The sequence below is a fragment of the Pongo abelii genome, chromosome 2 (genome assembly GCF_028885655.2).
Source record: "Pongo abelii isolate AG06213 chromosome 2, NHGRI_mPonAbe1-v2.0_pri, whole genome shotgun sequence".
Lineage (NCBI taxonomy): Eukaryota > Metazoa > Chordata > Mammalia > Primates > Hominidae > Pongo > Pongo abelii.
This window is the reverse complement of record NC_085928.1, coordinates 18,269,997-18,294,287: the sequence shown is the minus strand read 5'-3', so window position 1 is coordinate 18,294,287 and position 24,291 is coordinate 18,269,997. Positions and strand designations below refer to the sequence as shown.

The window sequence follows — 24,291 nt, the reverse complement described above, 5'->3', positions numbered from 1 at the left end:
GACAAATCTGTGGGAAGGGCCAGAGTGGCCACTCCCTTCTGGAGAAAGAGAATGTAAGGAGAAACATACGTATGATTATCCATCCCTTCCCAGCTCCTGACTCCTAACTTGTGGGCCTCATTATGCCATCTTCCATGGCAGCTTGTATTTTTCCTGGTAGGTTTCCCTTTATGTCCTTCAGCTCTCCTAAATCTGATGGTGGTGATGAGTGAAATATTCCTACACTTGAGAAATGTGTGACCATCCCAACACTTTTTGTTCACTTCCTTTCACAAACTTCTCAATGACAGGGATCTAAAAGCTAATCTCTCCTTTCCTCACTACCTTCCTAGAACACATTTCAAAATGACATCTACCAGCTGGGCATGGTGGCTCATGCCTGTTATCCCAGCACTTTGAGAGGCTGAGGCAGGCAGATCACTTGAGGTCAGGAGTTCAAGATCAGCCTGGCCAAAAAAGTGAAACGCTGTCTCTACTAAAAATGCAACAATCCGGGCGTGGTGTAGTCTCAGCTACTAAGGAGGCCGAGGCAGGAGACTCACTTGAACCTGGGAGGCGGAGGTTGCAGTGAGTCGAGGTTGCGCCACTGCACTCCAGCCTAGGCGACAAAGACTCTGTCTCAAAACAAAACAAAACCAAAATGACATCCACCATCACCAATCTCCTGAAATATGATCCCGGAGGACTGTTTGGTCAGTACTTTTTGGAAAGACTTAGAAACTAAAAAGGCAGGGGCCGGGCGCGGTGGCTCACGCCTGTAATCCCAGCACTTTGGGAGGCCAAGGTGGGTGGATCACGAGGTCAGGAGATCGAGACCATCCTGGCTAACACGGTGAAACCCCGTCTCTACTAAAAATACAAAAAATTAGCCAGGCGTGGTGGCGGGTGCCTGTAGTCCCGGCTACTCGGGAGGCTGAGGCAGGAGAATGGCGTGAACTTGGGAGGTGGAGCTTGCAGTGAGCGGAGATCCCGCCACTGCACTCCAGCCTGGGCGACAGAGCAAGATTCCGTCTCAAAAAAAAAAAAAAAAAAAAAAAAAGACACTAAAAAGCCAGTCTTCCAGGATTCTAAATTAAAAGGTCTTGCAGGACACTAACACAATGTTTAACTCAATCCCAGAACCTATGCAAGACAGCAGCAAATCCCAAACAAATGCACTTCAGTGCCAGCAGGAGGCCCATTGCACAAGTAACTTCTGTTTCTGCTAATCCAATCCTCCCCTGCCGCCCCTGCTGGTTAAAGGTGTTTAACTGTTTTACCAGTGTTGGAATTAGCCAACCCCACCACCACAGTAAATAAATAAGAGGACCACACTTTATCGAATATAAATTTGTTTTTATTGAAGCAGCAGTCACATGACCTTATATCTAGCCTTTAGTTTAGGCCTGACAGAGTGAGCCAGCCCTAAAAAAATGATGTTTCTTTTTGCACTAAGAGACATAACATGTTTACATACATCATCCAGTATTGGAAATGAGCAGACTCAAACAAAACATGTGTTGGTTACCTAGGAGGTACAGCCCCACTGTTCGTGGTGTCCATATATTTTACAGAGACCCCCAAAGACCATTACTAATAGGATGAAAGTTAAAAGAAAATACAGCCACACCAAATCATGAACACAGTAATCAAAGACAGCAGCTTATACACATTTAAAAACTGTCCCTTTCAGAGTTGTTTTCTTTCTTTTCTAAGCAGTGTCTGCAAAGCTTCCTCTACATCAAATCCAAAGGTTTCCAAGATGGAAGCTGCACCTCTTGGGGCTACACAATGGAATAAAATCATTGGAAAGAACAAGAAGTGGTATTCATATCTTGTTCTGTATAACAAAGATTAATGTTTCCCTAATTAGAGGAACGGAAATGGTGATGTGACTACATATTGCAGCGGCAAAATAGTAGGGTGAAGGAAGAGGGTTGGGTACTGAAATAAAGACCACACACTTGTGAATTTTAATTTCATTTCCAGGCTAACCTACTTTTTATTTAATGCAAATTACAGTACCAGTTAACTATTTCCAAACCAAGTCACATAGAACAAAATGTATTTACAAGGGAATGGGGAAAGGGAAAAAAAACATTGAGCATACTTTTCACAAAAAAGTTTATATTTAAAATGAAAAAAAAAAAATCAGTCACAGAGGCATTCAAGTAGTAATAATGTTATACAGATTTTGCTTTTCCTTTATATCAAGACAGATTTGCACAAGTGTTTGCAATAGTTTGTATACAACCCACAGTCCTTTATATATATATATATATATAATAAATTTTGTTTTTTAGGTTTGTTTTTAAGATGGAAGTGGTCACGCTAATTGGTATGTGTACAGGCCCAAGTGATCCATCGGCAACACATTTATAAATGCAAATTTTACAGGCAAGCAGATTTTCATACAACTATCTGTATCTGCCTGTAGACAGATATAGTAAGGAAAAAAAACTTAAAAATTAACACAAGGAAGTCTACTTTGTCAAGCTAACCCCTTATGTACTGGTTGTCATTTTGCTTTTATTGCAGAGATGCAAAACGGAGCAACAAACTTGAATAAAACGGCGCAACCCTTGTGAAAATAATCCAAACCCCAGGGATTACTTTCAAAGCCTCTCAAAGGTAGATCTCAGTCTGGGACTCTACTGTGCTTCTAGTTGTCTCTTATTTTCAGTGGCTCAGGTTTCTACCAGAAAAGACAGATTTTATTGTAAAGCATACCTACTTTTCCATACAGGGGAGAAAAGTGTTTGGCTCTGTGATTAGATGATCACTAACATGAACAGTAGGAATCAGATACAATTTCAGTTGAAAAGAAAGAAAACCCCCCAAATTCCTGGGGATCTGGCATTGGCCAAACTTCCTTTGGAAGATTCCAAAGTTAAATCCTTTAAAAAGGAAAGGGAAAAATAGATGAAATGCCAGTGTCTTTATATCCACAGGGATAGAGAATATAATACTCCTCTCAGAAACCTTTGCATTGGTGCAGACAAGATGACTGGTTAGGCATACTTTGTTAAAACATAAACCAAAAATGTGTCTAAAAATTAAGAGGACTTAAAAAAAATGACACGGCATGTCATTGGAAAGAAGGTGCAGTCTTCTGCCTTGCTGGAATGAACACACGATGTTTCAAAAATAGTAACCTTTGGTTTGGTAAAGTTTTTTCTTCTATTCAAGACATTTTATATGGACTACTTTGAGGCAAAACATTCTATTTTTCTTTCAAAAAAGGCCTTCGTGTTGGGCACACAGTAAGAAACTGATTTTTTAAAAAGAAATTAAAATGATATTTCATTGAACAAGGGTAGAGATGGCAGGAGAGAGGAAATGGGCTAAGAGATCCCTTGTTAAAACAACAGTCCTCTATTGGCACGGTGCACTCCGTGCAGTAACTGCTAGTAATTGCACTATAGCATTTTAGACCACTGACGTATCAAAACCTGATACTATTAAGAAACTTCGATTTATAAAAATCCAATTCTCTCTCACTCTCTCATTTGGGAGGGAAGTAGATAAAAGAGGAGAGAGAGAGAGCATGGAAGGCTCCCAGAATCTGCTGTTTTTAAGACCCATGGTTAGGGCTTGTGGAAGAGACGAGCAAAATCTAATCTATTCGATATCCTCCAGCTCTAGGGCTCCCTGGTGCTACACTAAGTCCCTGAATGGACTAAGTATGAAATGAAACCGGTCACTGCTACTGAGGAGGAAAGACATTCAGAACCAAAACAAAGGCAGGGCTTCAACGAAATGAAATTACGAATATGGTTTCCTCTTCCCACTCCTGAGTATGGTATCACTGAAACTTAACTGTGGAAGGGGCAAAGATAATGTTATGAGTGAGTTATTATTTCAAAGGGAAAGGGGGTGGACAGGGAGACATGGATAAAGGAAACCAATTAAAATTTAAAAAAGAACAAATTAAAAAAAAAAACACATGGAAGCGAAGGCACTCCAAACTATATAGATACACTATACATTGCTAGAGTTATTGTTACAATAATACAGGCCGGTACCTACTGTACAGAGTTAAAACTATATGGCTTTAAAAAGCTCGTCTACATTTTGTCTGATTATTAAACAGAATCACTGCCCTGAACAGTAACTTTTTGCTCATTAATAACAGTTCCTGGGTCCACATATTTACATACAAAACAATAAAACTTAAATTTAAAAACATAGAAAGAAAATATAATGTACAAGCTTGAATTTGGTGAGGAGCTTTTTATTATTATTATTATTATATACAAAAAGATATTCAGAGACCTGGATCTCACTTGTATAAAAGAGTTCTGTGATCCCACCATGATCCTTGAGAAAGAAAAATCACACCTCAGCCCACACACAAACACACACACACGCACACATGCGCACACACACGCACACACAATGAAATGAGAGAAAAGCGTGACTTTTCTCTCTTCTTTTACCCCAGTTGTGGGGGGCAACCTGTTTCCTAAAATAAGCACTGATTTTTATGGACTCTGGCGAGTATACCACGTCCAGAGCAGTGTCTGCGTCCAAACGCTTGCTGGGCAGTTGGATCTGAATGCAGGTCCATTTCTCTATCACAGACCTGCCTTTTCAGATTCTTTATAAATTCTGTCTGAAAATGGTCTATCAACGCCATTACCTTTAAGGAGTTATGCTGCCAAATACTTTGATTTCAGACTTCTTTCAAATCTTAGCTTTCAGAAGCACTTTATAAAACATAAAATTCAATTTGTTTGATTTGGTTTGACTGAGCATGTTTCCTTTCTCAGGAACTCTGATATATCCAGAGGTTTGTGAAACCCCTTTTGTGGCCCAAGACCTCAGCTAAACAGCGAGTGAAAACCAAGATGGCTCACAGTTGTCTTTCTGGGTACTGGTTCACTTCAGCAGGCAGGACAACTCTCTTGGAGAGTCACACACACAGTTAAGGAGCAGGACAGGGTGCTAGGGCCTGCAGGAGGGCTGCCAACAGACTCCACTTCCGAACCCTCTGGAGGACGAGACCCATAACGTGACCTAAGGTGGCAATGAGGAGGGTGAGAGCAAGTTACATACAACCAAGGGCTCAGCTCTGCAGCCCTACAGTTACCAGCTAACCTTGGAAGGCATGTGGGGAAGGAGCGGGTAGGAGGGAAAGGCGGCCATCACTCAAGTGATCTTTAAATGTAAAGTACAACTGATTGTGCCTTAAAGATTCATAGGTCAAGTAATGGCCCATAAGCACCAAGATGACTAAAGTTCATTTTAGAGTATATAAGGCCCACATAGATGCCAACCTTAAAAGTATAAAACAAACTAGTCATGAAAATCTATTTCCTCACGGCAAACATAGTCCTTCAATTCTCCTTGCTTTCCAAGGAATATTGCTTTTTCTTCAAAAAGAGAGACTGATTCATAACACCGTTCACTGATACACAAAGAAAACAGACAGAGAAACTCTTAACTAGATGTGGGGGAAACATTCTTCTCATGCTTCAACCAGTCAATTTTGATACTGTAGACAAAAAAAAAGGCAGTATTGAATATATGTATATATAACGTATATACACACATTTATATCATCAGCTTTCCTATAAAGTCAGCAGGTATAAGTGACTGTATCATTCTGATGTGTAGTTTTTAATATTTCTACCATCTGACATGCATCAATAAATAAATGTAAAAAGCATGAGGTTAAAAAATTAAATACAGATTCTAGATTTGGATTTAAAATTAGAACTATGTGTAGAATGTGGCTATTTCTGCAAGCTCGATTTTCAATTAAAAAATATGAAAAATAAACCAGTAGATGACTGTTACAGTTCACATTATTTAACTACAATGTCCTCTCAAGTGTATCTTTCCAAGGGAAGTAACTTTAGAAAAAAATCTGGACAAACTTATTCACAGTGGTGAGATGTATCCCTGACCTGTCCCCTTCCTCTGGGCTCATCAGCCTTTCACCTCAGCAGCTAGCTCAGCCTGCTCAACACCCCTTCTACCTCCTCCCAGGTCACTAGTTTGAAACTGTGCTAAGATTTGCAAAGAACTTTGGTCAGGCAAACAAAGAGCCACCTGTAGAGCATGTGTGCCTGAGTCTTGCTTGCTGCTTCCCCTCTGGCAGCCTCCTGTACAAGCCTCTACATCACTAGCACTGACTGAGAGCAAAACAAAACCTTAACAAATCTACTAAGAATCTTCCCTGTAGAGTTCCAAACTTTATTGACCCCCCGGGTTATGAATGATACACATTTCTTTGTCTGCCACACCTGCCACCAACATGCCAAAGGCAAGTCTATAAATACCCGAAGATATGGATTAATTTTACAAGTGACATTTAAGTCCCCGTTGAGTTATACCTGCTAAGCTCCCAACCAATTTCAAGCTGTGCACTATACCAAAGTCTTGCACTAGACTTTAAAAGAAAACAAAGTTCAAAAAAAACCCATCAGCACAGAACAAGGTTTTCTTCTTTTGTGGAAGGGGCATGAGGCAGGAGTCCTGTTTTTAAAGTATACAACAGCAGACTTTTAATAAAAAAAGATTGTCGTGGGAGAGAGATTGTGTGTTCTAGTGCTCCGCTTTCCCCCTCCCCACAACCCCTCCCACCCCCTGGATCTCCCTCAAAGTGAGAATACAATGAAATTGGTTTGTATTTATAGATATTTTACAAGGTTAAATAAGAACAACAATAATAATAAAAAAATTGAACACTAAAATGAACAGGTTTTTTTTCTCTTTTTAATATTCTTTCCAAACGTGACCAGTGTTGCTGAGTGACACTCAAGTAACTGGTGGTTTTTCCTGTGCAGCTGGCTGCTCGGGACTGTTCAGGTGGAGTTGGAAGCTGATGCAGAAGCAGCATTATTGGTCTGTCCACGGTCTCCAGTATTAGCATCTGCAAGTCAAAAAGTCCCAAGAGAGAGCATGAGTAATGCTGTAACAACGAAAGAGAACAAGTACACTGTTTCAACTGCAGGCTGTGAACTGTATGGCCTTCCAAGCTGTTACTTGGAATGTTGTTTTAAATAAGGCCAACACTATGAAATCTGAATTTCTCTCTTCTTGGATTTAAGTTCATGCCTCAGCATGGTCCTGGTACAGGGAAGACAGTGTCTTTGAATAAGTTGCAGACTCAGGGAGCCAGAGACCATTTCAGTCAAAGCTCTTGCTACAGCTAGGATCAGCTGTATATGAACACTCAGCTGGAGTCTAGTTCACTTGAAATAAATGAACAGTGCACAGCTGGGAAAACTTGCTAAAAATTTGAACCATGTTACAATATGCCATCTGCTTAAGTAAGTAAATGGGTGGAGGCAATGAAAGTAACATGGGTCAGTGTTGATGGGCAGAACAGACCCAATTCATTATTCATAGAGATGGAAGACAGACAACCAGCAAAAAAGAAACAGCAACTGCAGTACCAATTCACTTAGTCAATTTAATAAAGCATCTTGTATCAACAGATGAATGGATAAAAGAAAATGAGGTATATATACACAATGGGGTAATATGTAGCCGTAAGAGAGAAAGATGGGAGGCTGAGTGGGAGGATTGCTTGAGCCAGAGAGGTTGAGGCTGCAAGTGAGCCAAGACCACCTGGGTGACACAGTAAGATACCGTCTTTAAAAAAAAAAAAAAAAAAAGAAAAAAAAGAAAAGAAAAAAGAAAAAGAAAAAGAATGAGATCCTGCCATTTGCAACAACATGGATGGAACTGAAGTCATTATGTGAAGTGAAATAAGCCAGACAGAGAAAGACAAACTTTGCATGTTCTCACTTATTTGTAGGAGCTAAAATTTAAAACAACTGAACTCACGGGTAGAGAGAAGGATTGTTACCAGAGGCTGGGAAGGGTAGCAGGGGTGGGGGAAGTGGGGATGGTTAATGGGTACAAAAAAAAAATGTATAAGACCTAGTATTTGCTAGCAAAACAGGGTGACTACAGTACAAAAATAATTTAATTGTACATTTTAAAATAACTAAAAGTATGACTGGATTGTTTGTAACATAAAGGATAAATGCTTGAGGTGAATATCCCATTTACCCTAATATGATTACTACACATTGCATGTCTATATCAAAATATCTCAGGTAACCCATAAATATATACACCTACTATGTCCCCACAAAAATTAAAAATTAAGAAAAGGAAAGCATCTTGTAGTCAAATCTTGACTTAGAACTTACTTAAAGCTTACTTTGCCCTAATCTTTTAGAAATACGTACAACTCTACAACTAACCATTGTCTCCTTCCCCCTTTTAAGGTCTATTATTATTTCACAGCATCCATTAACATATTAAGTGGGCATCTAACTGTGTCCAAATTGGTTTAGTAGACTGCTGTTTTAGTGGCTATCAAGTTGCATCCTTGTCATCTCTCTTAATGACAGGGAAGGTACCGCTGGCCAAATTTTCTCCCAAAGATTTCACACTAAGCCCTGAGCAAGAGAGGTGGCTTGACTGGGATGGGCAACTTTCAAAAGCCATCTCTCTAGAAGCCACAATGCCATCAAGGTTGGTGACACCAAAAGGCAGACTCAGAAGTTTTTTTCTCTCTAGGACTGAAGGGATTTGTAGATCTACCATGTGCTATGGTGAGTAGAATAACCAATGTCATGGTTGAATGCAACGTTTGGTCCTGGATCTTTCTACTTTGAATTTCTGAATTAGAGGGAGACACAGAAGACCCAAGGACACATAGGGAACTCTATGATGGATTAGCTGTTCAGTTTCTCATTTCTAAAGCCAATCTATAAAAATTATACTTCCTAATTTCCTGATAATCTTCCCTTATATACATTTAGCACAGCCTTTGGGGAAAGAATGTGAATATCTCTTAATGTGAATGATTAGGTTTAATTCATTTAATTTCCTTCAAAATAGCTAAAGCTGCTTCTAATCTTGTTGTCATGTACACAAGTGAAGATATTATGGCATCAGAATCCACACATTAGGTTCATATAGCCCATGGCATGGGGTCATATTAATTCATCAGTATGGCAAATGAACAGGTGGCAGGAAAGGGTATATGACATAGAACCTACTCTCCAAAGCCAGGTTGACCACCTTTTCTAATAATCACTGAGGAACTATGCTAACACTTCATTTGTGACTCCTGACCTTCCTTAGATATGCCCTGTTTAAAGAAGTTTTACCCTCAATGATCATCCACATTCTGTGCATCAATAACCTAACATCAATTCCTGTCTAGACTACAGATTCCTTCAAGCCTTTCTCAGATAAAATGTTCATTTTCATGATTCACGCACAGGCTGCATTAAAAAAAAAAAAATCCAGAGAAAACCTGGAACACTACAAACCCATGCTTATTGCAGCATGTCACATGCTCTGATGACACTCAGAACCTATGCATGACCATCATCCAACAGCATTTCCTTCTCATTTTCAGTATGGGAAGATAACAGGTAGAACTGTCATTCTGGTCTTCCCCAGGACTTATGAGAGGTACTGATCATCAGAAATTTATCTATCTGTTTGACCACTACATCAACACCCATGCCAACACAGAGAGAGCAGCTCTGGCTACGGCAGCCATTAACTACACTGACTGACATCAGTTTTACCTCATCTACACGGCCACCAGCCCATTTACGTTAATTTGCTCTTTAGCAAAATCCTATTTGGCACTCATGTGCAGATGTCCTTTCACTGACTACAGCCTGTGAGCTTGTGACATTGCCAAAACCAGTCTCCTCTTTCTTGGATAAATTCAACGACTGCTTGCATGATCACAGTAAAAAGCACAAGCCTTTTAAGTGAGCATGAAACCAGAAACAAATTCACTTTCTGAACAATAAAATTTGATAGACCCCCATGCTCTTCAGACATGTAATGATCTCATATTTTTCTCTTGAATTATTTTCAAATCACTTAATGAACATAATTTTAACGGCTAATTATTTTGATTATAAATATCTTTGATATTGAAAGTCACAGTCCTACAGACATTCATCAAAAAAACTTTTGCCTGATGCAATGAGCTCCACTTAAAATCAAATCACACATGTCCTCGCTGAGAAGAACAGAGTTCTCTTTTTCAGAGAAAGACAAAGTACAGAGAGGGAAAAAGTAAAACAAAAAAAAGACAAAGTTCTATAAATTCAATACTCAATAGTAGGTTTAAAAGACCACCCAGCTTACTGACTGAATAAAGTTACATTTCATAATCTCTACAATCCCATCATAAAGATGGATTGGCCCCTTGGCCAGGTAAAGTAGGAGGAGCTGACCTCTTGGTGGCTGGGAAGAAACTAGTTCAAGAACAATCAGGAAACAAGACAACACAGATTACCACCTTTTTAGAAATAATTCAAGAAACAAATCTTGGCACATGCTTATTTTGTTCCCACCATCATTCTGTAAATTTATTTTACACAATGGAATCTGAATTAATGAGCTTTCTATTAAAAATGTTTATTCATTTAAAATTCTGATAAATTGTCATTGGATTTAGTTTAGTGTAATTTCTGTAACTTTTCTTCTCAAACATTTAAATAGTGACTCCACAACATAAAAACAGCAAAGTTCATTTTACTTCTCCTTACATTCCCTTTCCGTTACATATGCACTGGTAAAGTGATGCTAAATGGCATTATGGTTTAAAAGAGAGGCTAAGATCATTTTCATTATAAATGATCTGACTATGGCTCATTAACCAACTCTAATCTCTTGTTTTCAACCAGAGATGCTCTTCTGAACTTCACACTGATACATCTTTCTTAAAACTAAACCAACTCTATAAACATTTATTGAGTATGAAGCCTACTTGTACAACTTAATAGCTGTGTGATTTTGGAACACGTTATTTAATCTATCTCTCATTTCCTCATTGGTAAAATGGTAGTAATACCACCTACCTATGAAATGAGGCCTATGAAGTGCTTAGCACAGTATCTGGCATACAGCAATTGTTCAATAGATGGGAAGGTAAAAGAGACATCTAAAAATACATATATTTATAATCTAGTGTGACTGCAATAACCAACATCATCACCAAAGTAAATACTAGTGACAGCATACTGCTTACCAATATGCCAGACACCACACTAAGTATTTTGCAGTCATGTCATTTAGCTCACACAGGAAACCTGAGAAATAGGTACAACTGTTACCTCTGTTTTGCAAATAGGAGAAAGGAAGCACAAATAGATTAAGGAATGTGCCCAAGACCATATAGCTAACAAGTAGGGGAGTGGAACACAGAGCACAAGGGGGGAGAATAATCCATCTTATGGGCAGTAGGGGGCAGCAGAAAAGATTTCCTAGCAAAAGAAGAAAAGAGATTAAGATGACTTTCATGTAGAACTAACCTCAATAAAATCACTGTGATTTCTACAGGCACACTTCTATTATCTGTAAGAGATGTTACATTAAAAGAGAAGAGTGGGCCAGGCACGGTGGCTCATGCCTGTAATCCCAGCACTTGGGGAGGCCGAGGTGGGCGGATCACGAGGTCAGGAGATCGAGACCATCCTGGCTAACACGGTGAAACCCTGACTCTACTAAAAATACCAAAAATTAGCTGGGCATGGTGGCGGGCGCCTGTAGTCCCAGCTACTCGGGAGGCTGAGGCAGGAGAATGGCGTGAACCCGGGAGGCAGAGGTTGCAGTGAGCCGAAATTGCGCCACTGCACTCCAGCCTGGGCAACAGAGCGAGACTCCGTCTCAAAAAAAAAAAAAAAGAAGAGTGAGTTTATGATAAGAAAAATTAAGAGCACAGTTACTTTATTTTCAGTATGGGGTGTACAGAGATGTAAGTGCTCTGCAAACAACTACAGAGCTGACATTTCATTGACTTTGAAGCTTCCTATAAACCAATGCCCATTATCACCTGTCTAATGCTAAAAAACAAGTAAACAAAAAAACGCCCCCAAACCAAGGATGGGCTTAAGAGGAAATAGAACAATCAGCTTTGTGGGGAAGGAAAGGAAGGTACAAAATCATCCTTACACACTGTGGTAGCTACTTTCCAAGATGACCCCAACGATTCATGCCTCTTGGTATCCGTGCCTAATGCAGTCCAGTCCCACACTGAATAGGACTGACCTGTGTAACTAATAGGATATTCCAGAAATAATGGTGTGTGACTTCCAAGGCTAGGACAAAAAAGACACTGTGGCTTCTGCATTGCCTTCTTTCTTGGATTACTTAGTCTAGGGGAAGCCAGCTGCAATGATGTGAGATACTTAAGTAGCACTACGGAGAGGGCCACTTACTGAGTGACTGAGGCCTCCTGCATACAGGCAGCACATATTTGATAACCACATGAAAGAGAGCCACTGTGGAAGCAGAGCTTCTGTCCCCAGGCAAGTCAGCAGACGACTGCATCCCTGGCTAATGTTTTGACTATGTCATGAGACTGACCCAGAACCACCTAGCTAGGCTGCTTCTAAATTCCTGACCCATAGAAACTATACGAGATAATAAATGTTTACTCTTGTTTTAAATAGCTAAATGTTGGGGGGTAAACTAATATGCAGAAATAGATAACACACATGCATGTCACAGAACTTAAATGCCATTTAGGGTTTGCACTCACAAGCCAATGAGGGAATCACTGACAAAGTCTCCCTACATAATTAGGTGTGCTTCTAAGAAACTGTACAAGACAAAAAAAAGATTATATTAAATTCTTTTTTCCAGAATTGTTTTCTCAGGAATCAATTCTTTTCTGAAAAGTCTATGGCTCTATGGCTTTGTACCAGATACTGCAAAGCAAATTGGCACATGTATTAAAACCAATTTTATTCTGTGTGACATAAGAGGTAAAACACAACTTAGGCAGTCCCACAGTGAAACCAAGGGTAGAACCCTTAAGTATCAGGTTCCCAAAAGAGTCCATGAGGCTGTGATTTTTGTCCTGGAGTAAATTTTTGTATGTAAATTTCTATATCTGGTATACATACATTTCTTTTTGTAGGACAGGATCCACAGCTTTTGTTTGTTTGTTTGTTTGTTTTCAAGAGATCTGTAAGAGTTGCTAGATAATGGAGTCATGGGTTAATGGTCAACTGTCTCAATACTGAGGAAACCGCCCCACCCAAATGTTCAAGTCATAAACGCAGAATTTCTTGCCTTGATTCCTTGCTGTCTGCATCCCCCCACCCCCCGCCCACAAACGGTCCTGTCCATACTCCCTGTCCCAAATGTGGCTGATCAAAGGTGCAAATGAGGAACAGGAAGGAGAGTGAATGGAAGGTCTCCATTTACACCTACTGCCAAAGGATTTAAATAAAGAGAGTAGAAAACAAGGAAATGGGTTGGGAGGAGAAGACAGAAAATAAACATAGGAGACAGGGTTTCAAAGGCTCTGCCACCATGAATTACTATTCTAGATCTGTGTGTCCATAAAAAATTAAATTCTTCTAATTTATTGAAATGCTCACTATCTGGCCCAGCAGCAATCACAGAAATGTTCTATTTATATTCTCTAATATACTAGCTGCTAACTACATAAGGCTATTTATTTAAAGTAACTGACGTTAAAGATTAAAATTCAGTTCCTTATTTGCTCTCAACACATTTCAAGTTCTCAGCTACAAAATTATTAAACATTTTACTATTTATATTGTTGGCATATTAGTAAAATAACATATTTTAGATATAGCAAATGAGCCTTTTTGTGTTTTACATGCACTTTATAAGTACACTTGGAAACATTAGGTTTTTTTTTTTTTTTTTGAGACAGGGTCTCACTCTGTCACCTAGGCTGGAGTGCAGTGGCGCAATCTCAGCTCACTGCAACCTCTGCTTCCTGGGTTCAAGGGATTCTCCTGGCTTCCCGAGTAGCTGGGATTACAGGCACGCACCACCATGCCTGGCTAATTTTTTTTTTTGTATTTTTAGTAGAGATGGGGTTTCGCCATGTTGGCCAGGCTGGTCTCGAACTCCTGGCCTCAAGTAATCTGACCGCCTCGACCTCCCAAAGTGCTGGGATTATAGGTGTGAGTCACTGCACCCAGCCAGGTATATTTTTATTCCCTTATTTCCTTTACTATGCTCTTGCCCAACAACAATCTTTTCCAAGCACATTTTATGTGTTTCTACTTATCAGGTATCTTCTTTCTATAATAGTTAGAAATGTCTTATGACAGGTCAATCTCTCTAGAAGATAAAATTAACAGCCTGGGAGATATTATTTATACTGTGTACCTAACTCAGGATGTTCCTACTCACGCTGTTCCAAGTGGAAATGCTTCTACTGTAAAACTATGTCTTAGATATTAATGTCATTAACTGGCACATGAACAAACAAGATAATTACTCACAGAGAATCAAAGTATACCCTAAACTTATATTTAATTTGAAATTATAATTTACACTCATGAAATCAAAGTACACCTGCAAGGAAAAGATTTGGCACAGAACACTAAGGTAGCCTTCAGTGATTATAAAAATAGAAGTAAAATTCGGATGCCTGTGAGCCAACCCATCCACCAGGATACCTGGAAGACCTGTCAATAAGACTGTTTATATTTGATCTGCTGGCAGCTGAGAGGTCTCAGTTCCCTGTGAGCTCAGGGGCAGGGCACATTGTATTTAAGAAGTTTGACTGTTCAGGGTATAAAAGTGAAGGTCATGGGGACACACAGGTAACATTTTCACTGTTTCTTCAAGTTAAAATGCTTACTTTAGGAATAAAGAAAAAAAGGGACATATAAATAAAAGTAGGTGACTTCAGGCAAGGAACTGAGGAACACTTCAGGGACACATGGAAAAATGTCTGATAGGGAATTCCAACTTAATCCAGATTTTAAATTACTTTTAGAGGAGGGGAAAAACCCAGATAAAATTTTTGACTTGATAGGAGAGAACATGTTTTGCACAGAAAGCAAGAACTTCTAGAAGTGATGTCTAGGACTGCTCTGGTAAGAATAATGACTAAGCTGGTTTGATTTTAGGTATCTATATACAAACTCACAAAGTGAACCTGCAACCCTAACATGGAGTAGATACAATCTCATTGGTGTCAGTGAATTTGTCAAAATGGTATAGTTCAAAATGGAAGTCTGTATTTCAGATGCAGAGCCAGCAGGAAGAAACAGATGCAGCACTGTACCTAAAAAAGATGCACATATTAATTGGCTACCAAGTTGGTAACACCTAAAAATGTGTATGTGCACACATGCACACTGTACTTCTCCTACTCCCACTCTATGAGGACATGGGGCAATGGGGAAATAGAAAAGTACTTGTATTGACAGTGGGGAGTATGAACTGACAGCGGGACAAACTTTCGGAAAGCAATTTGACATTAAAGTTTAAAATTCTTTATACTTTTTGACTCTACTTCTAAAAATTTAGAAGTACAGCTTTATGCAACGATATCTTCAAAGCATTTTTCAGAACAACAAAAACAAAAAACCCCATCTTCGACACAAACCAAAAGTCCAAGAATAAGAAATTAACTATGGTATAGCCTTAGGATATTGGCTGAATACTATAGTCTATACCTTCACCCTCTAAATAGCCTAAGCCCATTTTTTAAAAAACATGTCTCTCTGCCCATTCATATATAGACTAAAACATAATGTTATGTGTGATTATCTTTGAAAGTAGAATAGGGGCAATTTTTATTTCCTAAAATAACTATACACTATTATGTTCTTGATAGACAAAAATGCCTGCTTTTTTTAAAAAAAAAAAGTTGCAGACTTTTATGAAATTTAACATCTATTTGGGTTAAGATAAAGAGAAAACAGGAAGAATAAGTTTACAAAGAGGAACAACAGGGCATGCACTAAAGCTTCTACACTAGACAGAATATGAACGCAGCTTTCCCAATGTACACTGTAAAACTGGCCCAAAGACCAGGAATAATATTAGTAGTACCTGGGGAAAGGATGAGGGAGCGTAGCTCTCATTTTAGAAAAGCAAGCATCTAATAAACTGACAATTTGCTTAACATTTCACCTCTCAAAAACAGTAGAAACAAACAATGAGAGAAATTATTCTGTGTTTAATTCTGCCCAACTAAAAAGAATTGGCTGGTATGTAGGTAACAGGAATTCTGGGGTGAAAATAATTGTAATTGTAAGACAAAGGGGCCACTAGCCATAGCAAAATCTGAACGAGACTTTAGCCAAATGAATTTTTAGGAGTTTGAAGAACAAATAGGTATGATTTTGTGGCTAAAGTCTTCAAAGGAGGCTAATAACTAACAAGAAACAGAAAAGCATAAACAAAATTTTGATCAAGTAATTGCAGATAATCTCAATGCAAATAAAGTAACAGTAAGAGCTTTTCAAACCAAGATGAAGACAAGTTAAGCCTCCAGACCACATAAAATGACAGACCTCATCCAAATGTTATCATGACTCCCCCTTCTGTTAGAAGGGTTTTCAACTTGAAAAGATATAACAAAAATCCTAATAAATAAAATGTGCCCCAAGGAAGGTGAGGGCAATCAAAAATTTTAAATGTCTTTAAACTCACAATCTATAGTCCAAGAAACAAATCTAAAATGGATTACAGAAACTCACAGCTTACGGATATTTAGGCACTAGAAATTTCCCTGTCTTAAAAACAACGGTTTGATTTCCATCTTTGATATGGTTACTTTTTTTGTTTTAATGGAAAAAGGCTGAAAGTTTTCTTAAAACAATGAACCATTTTACAAAGTGCTTTTTATAACCTCCTCATATAAATGGGCATTTTAAAGGTTGGTCTGTAGTTAAGCAAACAAGAGGAATGACCAGTCATGAAGAGGAATGACCAATCACTAAGAGACCACCAGAAGAGTAATCTCTAGGAAACCCAGTCCAGTTCCAATTAATTTATCAGTAACTTGAATAAAGGCAAAACATTTCTAGTAGGCTCTGCCTTGCCCTCTTTGATATGTTACTAGTTGCTTGGATAGAGGTAAAAAACTGACATGTTTATGAAATGTACAGATGACATACAATTGGGTAGAAAATCCGATACCCTAATACTTTAGAACAAATCCAGGATTAGGATTTAAAGCTGTCATTAGTACGGAGGGCAAGTTAGCTGTCATTAACATTTGAAGGACTTTTACACAGAAGGATCTGGATGGTTCTGTTATAATTTCATAGTAGAATCACTGACTGGAAGAAGGCATAGAGAAATAAATTTCAGGGTGAAAAAAGGATAAACTTTTCTTTCTTTTTTTGAGAGGAGTCTCGCTCTGTCACCCAGGCTGGAGTGCAGTGGCATGATTTCGGCTCACTGCAAGCTCCGCCTCCCAGGTTCACGCCATTCTCCTGTCTCAGCCTCCTGAATAGCTGGGACTATAGGCACCCGCTACCACGTCCAGCTAATTTTTTTTTTTTTTGTATATTTAGTAGAGACGGGGTTTCACCATGTTGGCCAGGATGGTCTCGATCTCTTGACCTCATGATCCACCCACTTCGGCCTCCCAAAGTGCTGGGACTACAGGCGTGAGCCACCACACCCGGCCAAACTTTTCTAATAGAGTGATGCAAAGATAAAAAGGTGCTCATTCTTGCAATAATATCTATTACTGAATATACATAACCATGGGATAGATGACCACTTCTCGGTAGATAATGAGGGGTGAACTGAAATCCGTGGTTTTTAACAGCAGAACCATTGCATTGAAAGAAACTTTATGCTGATGACCAATATACCAAACAGATAAAACCAGAAAACTGCTGTAGTTGAAATTCCCTACAACATCTCACATTCAACTCATCTGAGCAGATGCTCTCTAAAATGGTTTGTATTTGATTAGGAAAACGATAATGTCTTGAGATTTATTACTTTAGATGTTCCAAATGAATAGTCTCCTAAATGGAGTGAATGAGATGACTGGGCGTACAAAGAAAATAAGACATATATAATATATATTTATATTATATATATATATTTATATATTTATATATATTTTATATATATAAATGTTGAACATTTCCTACGTTGACCATTCAGTCAACATAAGAAATTATATTATGAATTTTGGCTGGCCACAGTGGCTCACACCTGTAATCCCAGCACTTTGGGAGGCCAAAGCGGGCAGATCACTTGAGGCCAGGAGTTTGAGACCAGCCTGACCAACAAAGTGAAACCCCGTCTGTACTAAAATTACAAAAAATTAGCCAGGTATGGTAGTGCGCGCCTGTAATCCCAGCTACTTGGGAGGCTGAGGCATGAGAATCACTTGAACCCAGGAGTTGGAGGTTACACGAGCTGAGATCACGCCACTGTACTCCAGTCTGGGCGACAGTAAGACTCTGTCTCAAAAAAAGAAACAAAGAAATTATACTTTAGGAATTGAGAGTAGTACGTGTAATTTTCAAGAGATTCTCATGTCAATCAGAGCAATGATTAACAATAATGTCTCTAGATACTAAAGCATTTTAAAAACAACTTATAAAGAATGTTTTTTAGGAAAAAAATCAACATCCATACACACTAATTTAACACAACAGTTTACAGTTTTGTGTATTTCTGTCTAGTCCCTATGCACATGGAAATACACATTTTGACAATAGTAACCAACAAGGTTCATGAGATTTTAAAATTTTCTCTACATAAATTAGGATGAGTATTTCCATGAATGTCCACAAGCTTCATGAAAATTGTTTTTTATGGCTACATAAAAATGGAGATCCCACAATGTATTAAAACAATTTCCTACTGTTGACCATTCAGGTTACATTGGCTCTCCTTTTTGTTATATATTAATACATAATTTTTTATTATATGGTTTATGATTATATATATTATGTGATTCCTCTCTCTGTACATGATAGCCTTTTTCTTTCCAATAGATTTATCCTGAAGTTAAAATTCCTAAAGTGGAATTACTGAACTAAAAATTCTGAATTCTGACAGCTCTTGTTTTATACTATAATGCTTTCCCACAAGTTTTTATCAACTCACATACAGTTGCAGAACACAACAAAAGGAAAGTTGAAACATCTGCAAAAACAGTTCCCTCAGTGTTAATGTCCTCAAACTTAATATTTGTACCATCTTTACCATTTTCAAAGAAGGTGAGAAAGAATTGTGATATCTTGTTGTACTAGTCAAAGTTTGTTGGTGATGACAAAGAACAATTATATATTCCCAGAATTAGCACAGTTTGATTTTAGGCCACAATCTGGGTATGAAAATGTCTATTTTCTTTTGCTTTTTTCAGAAGCAGCAATATAGAGAATTAGATTTCTGCCTATAATGTATTTAAAATTTAATAAGACTTAAATATCTGAAAGCCATTTAACAGCTTTGGCTAACAACAGTAACTGACTAAAATCCAAAACTTATTTCACCATAATATAGTTAGTATGATCATGGTTGATGGCATCTTTGTCAATATGCTTTGTTTTTCTGCTTTTATTCCACATACTTTAGGATTAAGCTTTGTTCCCAGGTCTACACAAATGTCAGAAAACTCCATTCATGTTTAAGCCAGCTATAAGCAACATAAAATGTGTCCCAAGCAGTTTATCTAGGAGCCTCTGTATTCTGATGATCTTGCTCTAGACACAAATATACTTGACAGAACCTGAATTGCAACAATGCTGAGCAACAACAGGAATGGTATTTTAACAGATCAGATGATAATTCAGTTATGGTACTCTTTTGAATTTGTATGTTAGTGACGTAAGGTCATTTTTAGATGATTTGGAGGCACGTTCTTAGGCTATTGAAAACAGGTTAAGTATTATTTAAGTATTATTTTGCTTCTTGTTGATATGACTGTCATAAACTAAAAGTGGCTCCACCTCTAAGATACGAATCATTTTGATGTTATGTGCTCCATTACACTGATTTAAATAAAGTATGACAACTAGTTTAGTTACTCAGGGGTTCATATTGTAATTAATTCTCCCCAGGGTATGTGGGGGTATATTACCGTGGTGATGTAGCTTAGGTGGGTGATTAGAAATTCTTTGAAAATTTAAATTTGAAATATTTCCAGGTTCAGATATTCAAGGTCTAGAGCTTTACAGCTTAATAGTTTATTTATTTATTTATTTATTTTGTACTCTGGAGCAGATCCTGAAATGCTTTGTGAGGAAAGCTTCGGCTATGTCTGTAGCTTAGCAGTCCCTCACTCTGTCTGTGTGGAGAGATGCATGTCCATTTATCCAGGAAAGAAAAGTCATAGATTCTTTTGTCCTAAGAGGATGGATGTCAATCCTGCCCTCCACATGGCTTTTTAAAAAAAAACATGTCTGATGTGTCCCTACTTTGCAATAACAGTAATAAAAATAGCAATAGCAGTTTCCTTTCACTGAGAGCCTACTGTATGGGCAGGCAAAGTGCTAATAAGCACTCTGAACACTTCATATCTTACTTCTTACAACTCTATATAGTGGATATTTATTATTCCTGCTTCTGGACAAGGAAACCAAATCTAAGAGAAACAGAGGAGATATATACATACATATATATATACATATATATATATTTTTTTTTTTTTGAGACAAAGTTTTGCTCTTGTTGCCCAGGCTGGAGTGCAATGGCACAATCTCGGCTCACTGCAACCTCCGCCTCCCAGGTTCAAGCGATTCTCTTGCCTTAACCTCCTGAGACTAGCTGGGATTGCAGGCATGCGTCACTACACCTGGTTAATTTTGTATTTTTAGTAGAGACAGGGTATCTCCACGTTGGTCAGGCTGGTCTGAACTCCCAACCTCAGGTGATCTGCCTGTTTCAGCCTCCCAAAGTGCTGGGATTACAGGTGTGAGCCAACCGCGCCTGGCTGAGGACATATATATTTTAAGGTCTTACAAAAGAATGTAACTCACACTGACAAATTCTTATTTAAAACATACATGAATCTTAAACTACAGGCAGCCGGAAGGCCAAGCAATCAATCACTTGGTCTAGACCAGCATTTCCTGAGGTATGTTTGGTGACATACTTGGGCCTTCACTACTACAGCGCCATAGAAAACTGCTTAACTATACTGTGGTTAAACTGTTTTTGGGTTACAATAAAGGGAACTTTAAAAAGAAGTATCTATTTGAAACTCACATTTCTTGTTAGAATGATGTTGTTAAGTTCATTTACTGTATCTCTTTCAGTACCAAATCTGAGGCCCTAAAGGAGAAATATTTCTTAAACAGCAGGGCCAGAAACACCATTTTTTCTAAGCCATCAGAGTGCTTTCAATCTAATGAACAATAGGAAATTTTAACAGAATTATAACACTTCTTTATTTACTTTAGCTCAGACCAATATCTGAAATATCCTCTTCGGTAACTATTAAGGTACTCAAGGCATGCATTTCTCTAAACTAATTTTAGCTCTGACCTCAGCTTACTATTCCTTTATTAACTTCCCCATACCCCAATTCAACTTTGGAGTAAACTCTCAGAGTCAAAGTTCAATGTCAGTTTCTATTTTTATGTTGAAATCTGATTTCTATAGCTGTAAAAATATACACATGTAAATTATTATTATTATTTTTCGGTTTGCTGTAACCTGTATCAAAACAACATGAAAATCAAATTATACTAGACTCCTACTAAGCAGACAATTTGCTCAAAAACATAAGTCACAATCATTAATTAGTTTGCTATCTTGCATTAAGAAAGTTACTTTAAACTGCTCAAAACTACTCATTTTTATACACAGTGTAAAGCCATTCTAGTAAAACTGTAGAAATGAGCTCAGTAAGTAAATGTGTTAGTTCAGGGTTAGGGCCTTTTTCACGTTGTGAACAATTAACGTAACCTGGGCCAGTATTCAATTTGTTAATGGCTTACAGCAATTCTGTCTTGATTCTAAACAGGTCATACTTTTAAAAAATCTTTTTACCTTAAAAATTTTAAAGCAGATTTCGGCACACTTTCTAAATCTGTAAAATGGAGTGGCAATGCTGTCCTAAAGTACAGACAAATAAAGACAAGACAAATGTTGTCCTAAAGTAATTGCCACTCCATTTTACAGAATGGGAAAATGAATAAGACACTAATTAAACTAATAAAGTTCAAATTACTTTCTCAAGGTAGCATGTGCTGATAAACTTGGAACAAGAAAACAGATCTTTCTTCCCAGACTTTTCCTGAACATGAAGTAGAATGAAATGTTTTAAATCTTTATTAGCAACATTTATAAAGTTTAAGATTAGACAGAAACAACATCATCAAACAACGGGACATGGATTTTGACCTTACTGTTTAATGATAAGAACTAGTAATGAAAGATTTTATCTCCTGCAGCATAAATACCCTTAGGCAAAAATGGATCTGATCCAACTCAGTTCAAGGCTATTTAAAGAAAATGAAGTCAGCTCCTGCCATTAGCTTTTTGGAGAGAGACAGAGAAAAAAGGTGCCAAATTCTGAGCCCCTAACTGTGCTACCTATTATGTTTCTAACTTAAAAACTTTTAAGTTTTAAAAGCATCCACTCATTATTTGGAAGAACTTCACTTCACTCTTAAGGGTTGGATATTTTCAGAATATTTGCAAGGACACCGGTTCTCACTAAATCAGGCCCCACCATTAGCTGGCTTCGGGCCCAGCAGCACACCCTAGCTCTAACCTGTGAATAATTTTGTTTTGGTATATAAGAGTCTTGTCACATTCTGATCTAAATCTCAGTTACACATATTTGCATTGCAGTTTTAGCCCTTTCAAATGATTAAAAAAAGATTAACTATAAGTATAAACTTATATTTTACACTTCTTGAAAATATGTGCCTCTCTAGTATACTACTGCAATTTACATTCGAGGGGAAAAAAACAAAAGTGTATTATTTTCAGTAACAATATATTTATATGTTTTCAGCTATAAACATCTCATTTGATTTGATTTTCTATTGAAATTATGTAAAAACCGTAACTTTAAAAATTTTTTATTTTTATTTTCTAGATGGGGTCTCACTATGTTGTCCAGGATGATCTTGAACTCCTGGCCTCAAGTGATCCTCTCACTAAGATGACAGAATTTAACATTATCAAAAGATATTTATATCTTATATATAAGGTACCTGGGTGGGTGCTTTTGTTTTATGCGTTTTGGAAATAAAGCAAAAAATTTTATTCAGGTTTACTCATTTGGCTGTGCTGTTTTTGATACGTAAAAGATATTAAATGTTCATACTCATCAAATGAAATTAAAGGTAATCATATCTTTTTGAAATACAGAATTTTTTTTTTTTTTGAGACGGAGTCTTGCTCTGTCGCCCAGGCTGGAGTGCAGTGGCGCAATCTTGGTTCAATGCAACTTCCGCCTCCCGGTTTCGAGCAATTCTCCTGTCTCAGCCTCCCCAGAAGCTGGGATTACAGGCACCTGCCACCACAGCTGGCTAAGTTTTTATTTTTAGTAGAGACAAGGTTTCACCTTGTTGGTCAGGCTGGTCTTGAATTCCTGACCTCAGGTGATCCACCCACCTTGGCCTCCCAAAATGCTGGGATTACAGGTGTGAGCCACCGCACCCAGCCCAGAATATGTTTTTATAGAAGAGACTTAGAACGTTCTTACCTGAGGCTGCTGTGGCATTTGTGGGGGTTGAAGCAGCTGCTTGAATCCGAGCATGAGGAGGAATAAGGATGGTAGCCAGAGGTGGATTACTTGACAGTTCTATAGAAGGTTAAGACACAAATGTTAGAGTCCACTCTGAACTTTGTATGCAAAACTATTTTATTGGTAAGAGTGAAAATAAGATTCTGCATTAAACTACCAGTTTAGGCCGGGCGCGGTGGCTCACGCCTGTAATCCTAGCACTTTGGGAGGCCAAGGTGGGTGAATCACCTGAGGTCAGGAGTTAGAGATCAGCCTGGCCAACATGGTGAAACCCCGTCTCTACTAAAAATACAAAAATTAGGGGATCAATGCAACAAGAAGAGCTAACTATCATCAATATATATGCACCCAATACAGAAGCATCCAGATTCATAAAGGAAGTTCTTAAAGACCTACAAAGAGACTTGGATTCCCACACAATAACAGTGGGAGACTTTAACACCACACTATCAGTATTACACAGATCAATGAAACAGAAAAGTAACAAGGATATTCGGGACTTGAACTCAGCTCTGGACCAAGTTCTGCAGATAGACATCTACAGAACTCTCCACCCCAAATCAACAGAATATACATTCTTCTCAGCACCACACTGCACTTACTCTAAAATCGACCACATAATTGGAAGTAAAACACTCCTCAGCAAATGCAAAAGAACAGAAATCATAACAAACAGTCTCTCAGACCACAGTGAATCAAATTAGAACTCAGGATTAAGAAACTCACTCAAAACCGCACAACTACATGGAAACTAAACAACCTGCTCCTGAATGACTACTGGGTAAATAACGAAATTAAGGCAGAAATAAATAAGTTCTTCGAAACCAATGAGAACAAAGACA

At 38.1% G+C, this 24,291-nt stretch overlaps 1 protein-coding gene across 5 annotated transcripts in view; it reads right to left on the bottom strand.

Annotated features, from left to right (window-relative positions):
• Positions 1 to 1,314: 1,314 nt before the first annotated feature.
• Positions 1,315 to 24,291, bottom strand: part of GSK3B (glycogen synthase kinase 3 beta) — a 275,732-nt gene continuing 252,755 nt past the window's right edge. For 2 of the 5 annotated variants that reach the window (XM_024244580.3, XM_024244579.3), the window contains 2 exons: positions 23,408 to 23,506; positions 1,315 to 6,859 (listed from right to left, as the gene is read on the bottom strand). In XM_024244580.3, the coding sequence (XP_024100348.1) occupies positions 6,792 to 6,859; positions 23,408 to 23,506 (167 nt within the window). In that variant the 3' untranslated portion in view covers positions 1,315 to 6,791. Of the gene's footprint in view, positions 6,860 to 20,952; positions 21,019 to 23,407; positions 23,507 to 24,291 lie in introns of all 5 variants that reach the window. The other 3 variants (XM_054551435.2, XM_054551436.2, XM_063722457.1) reach the window with 2 other exon arrangements.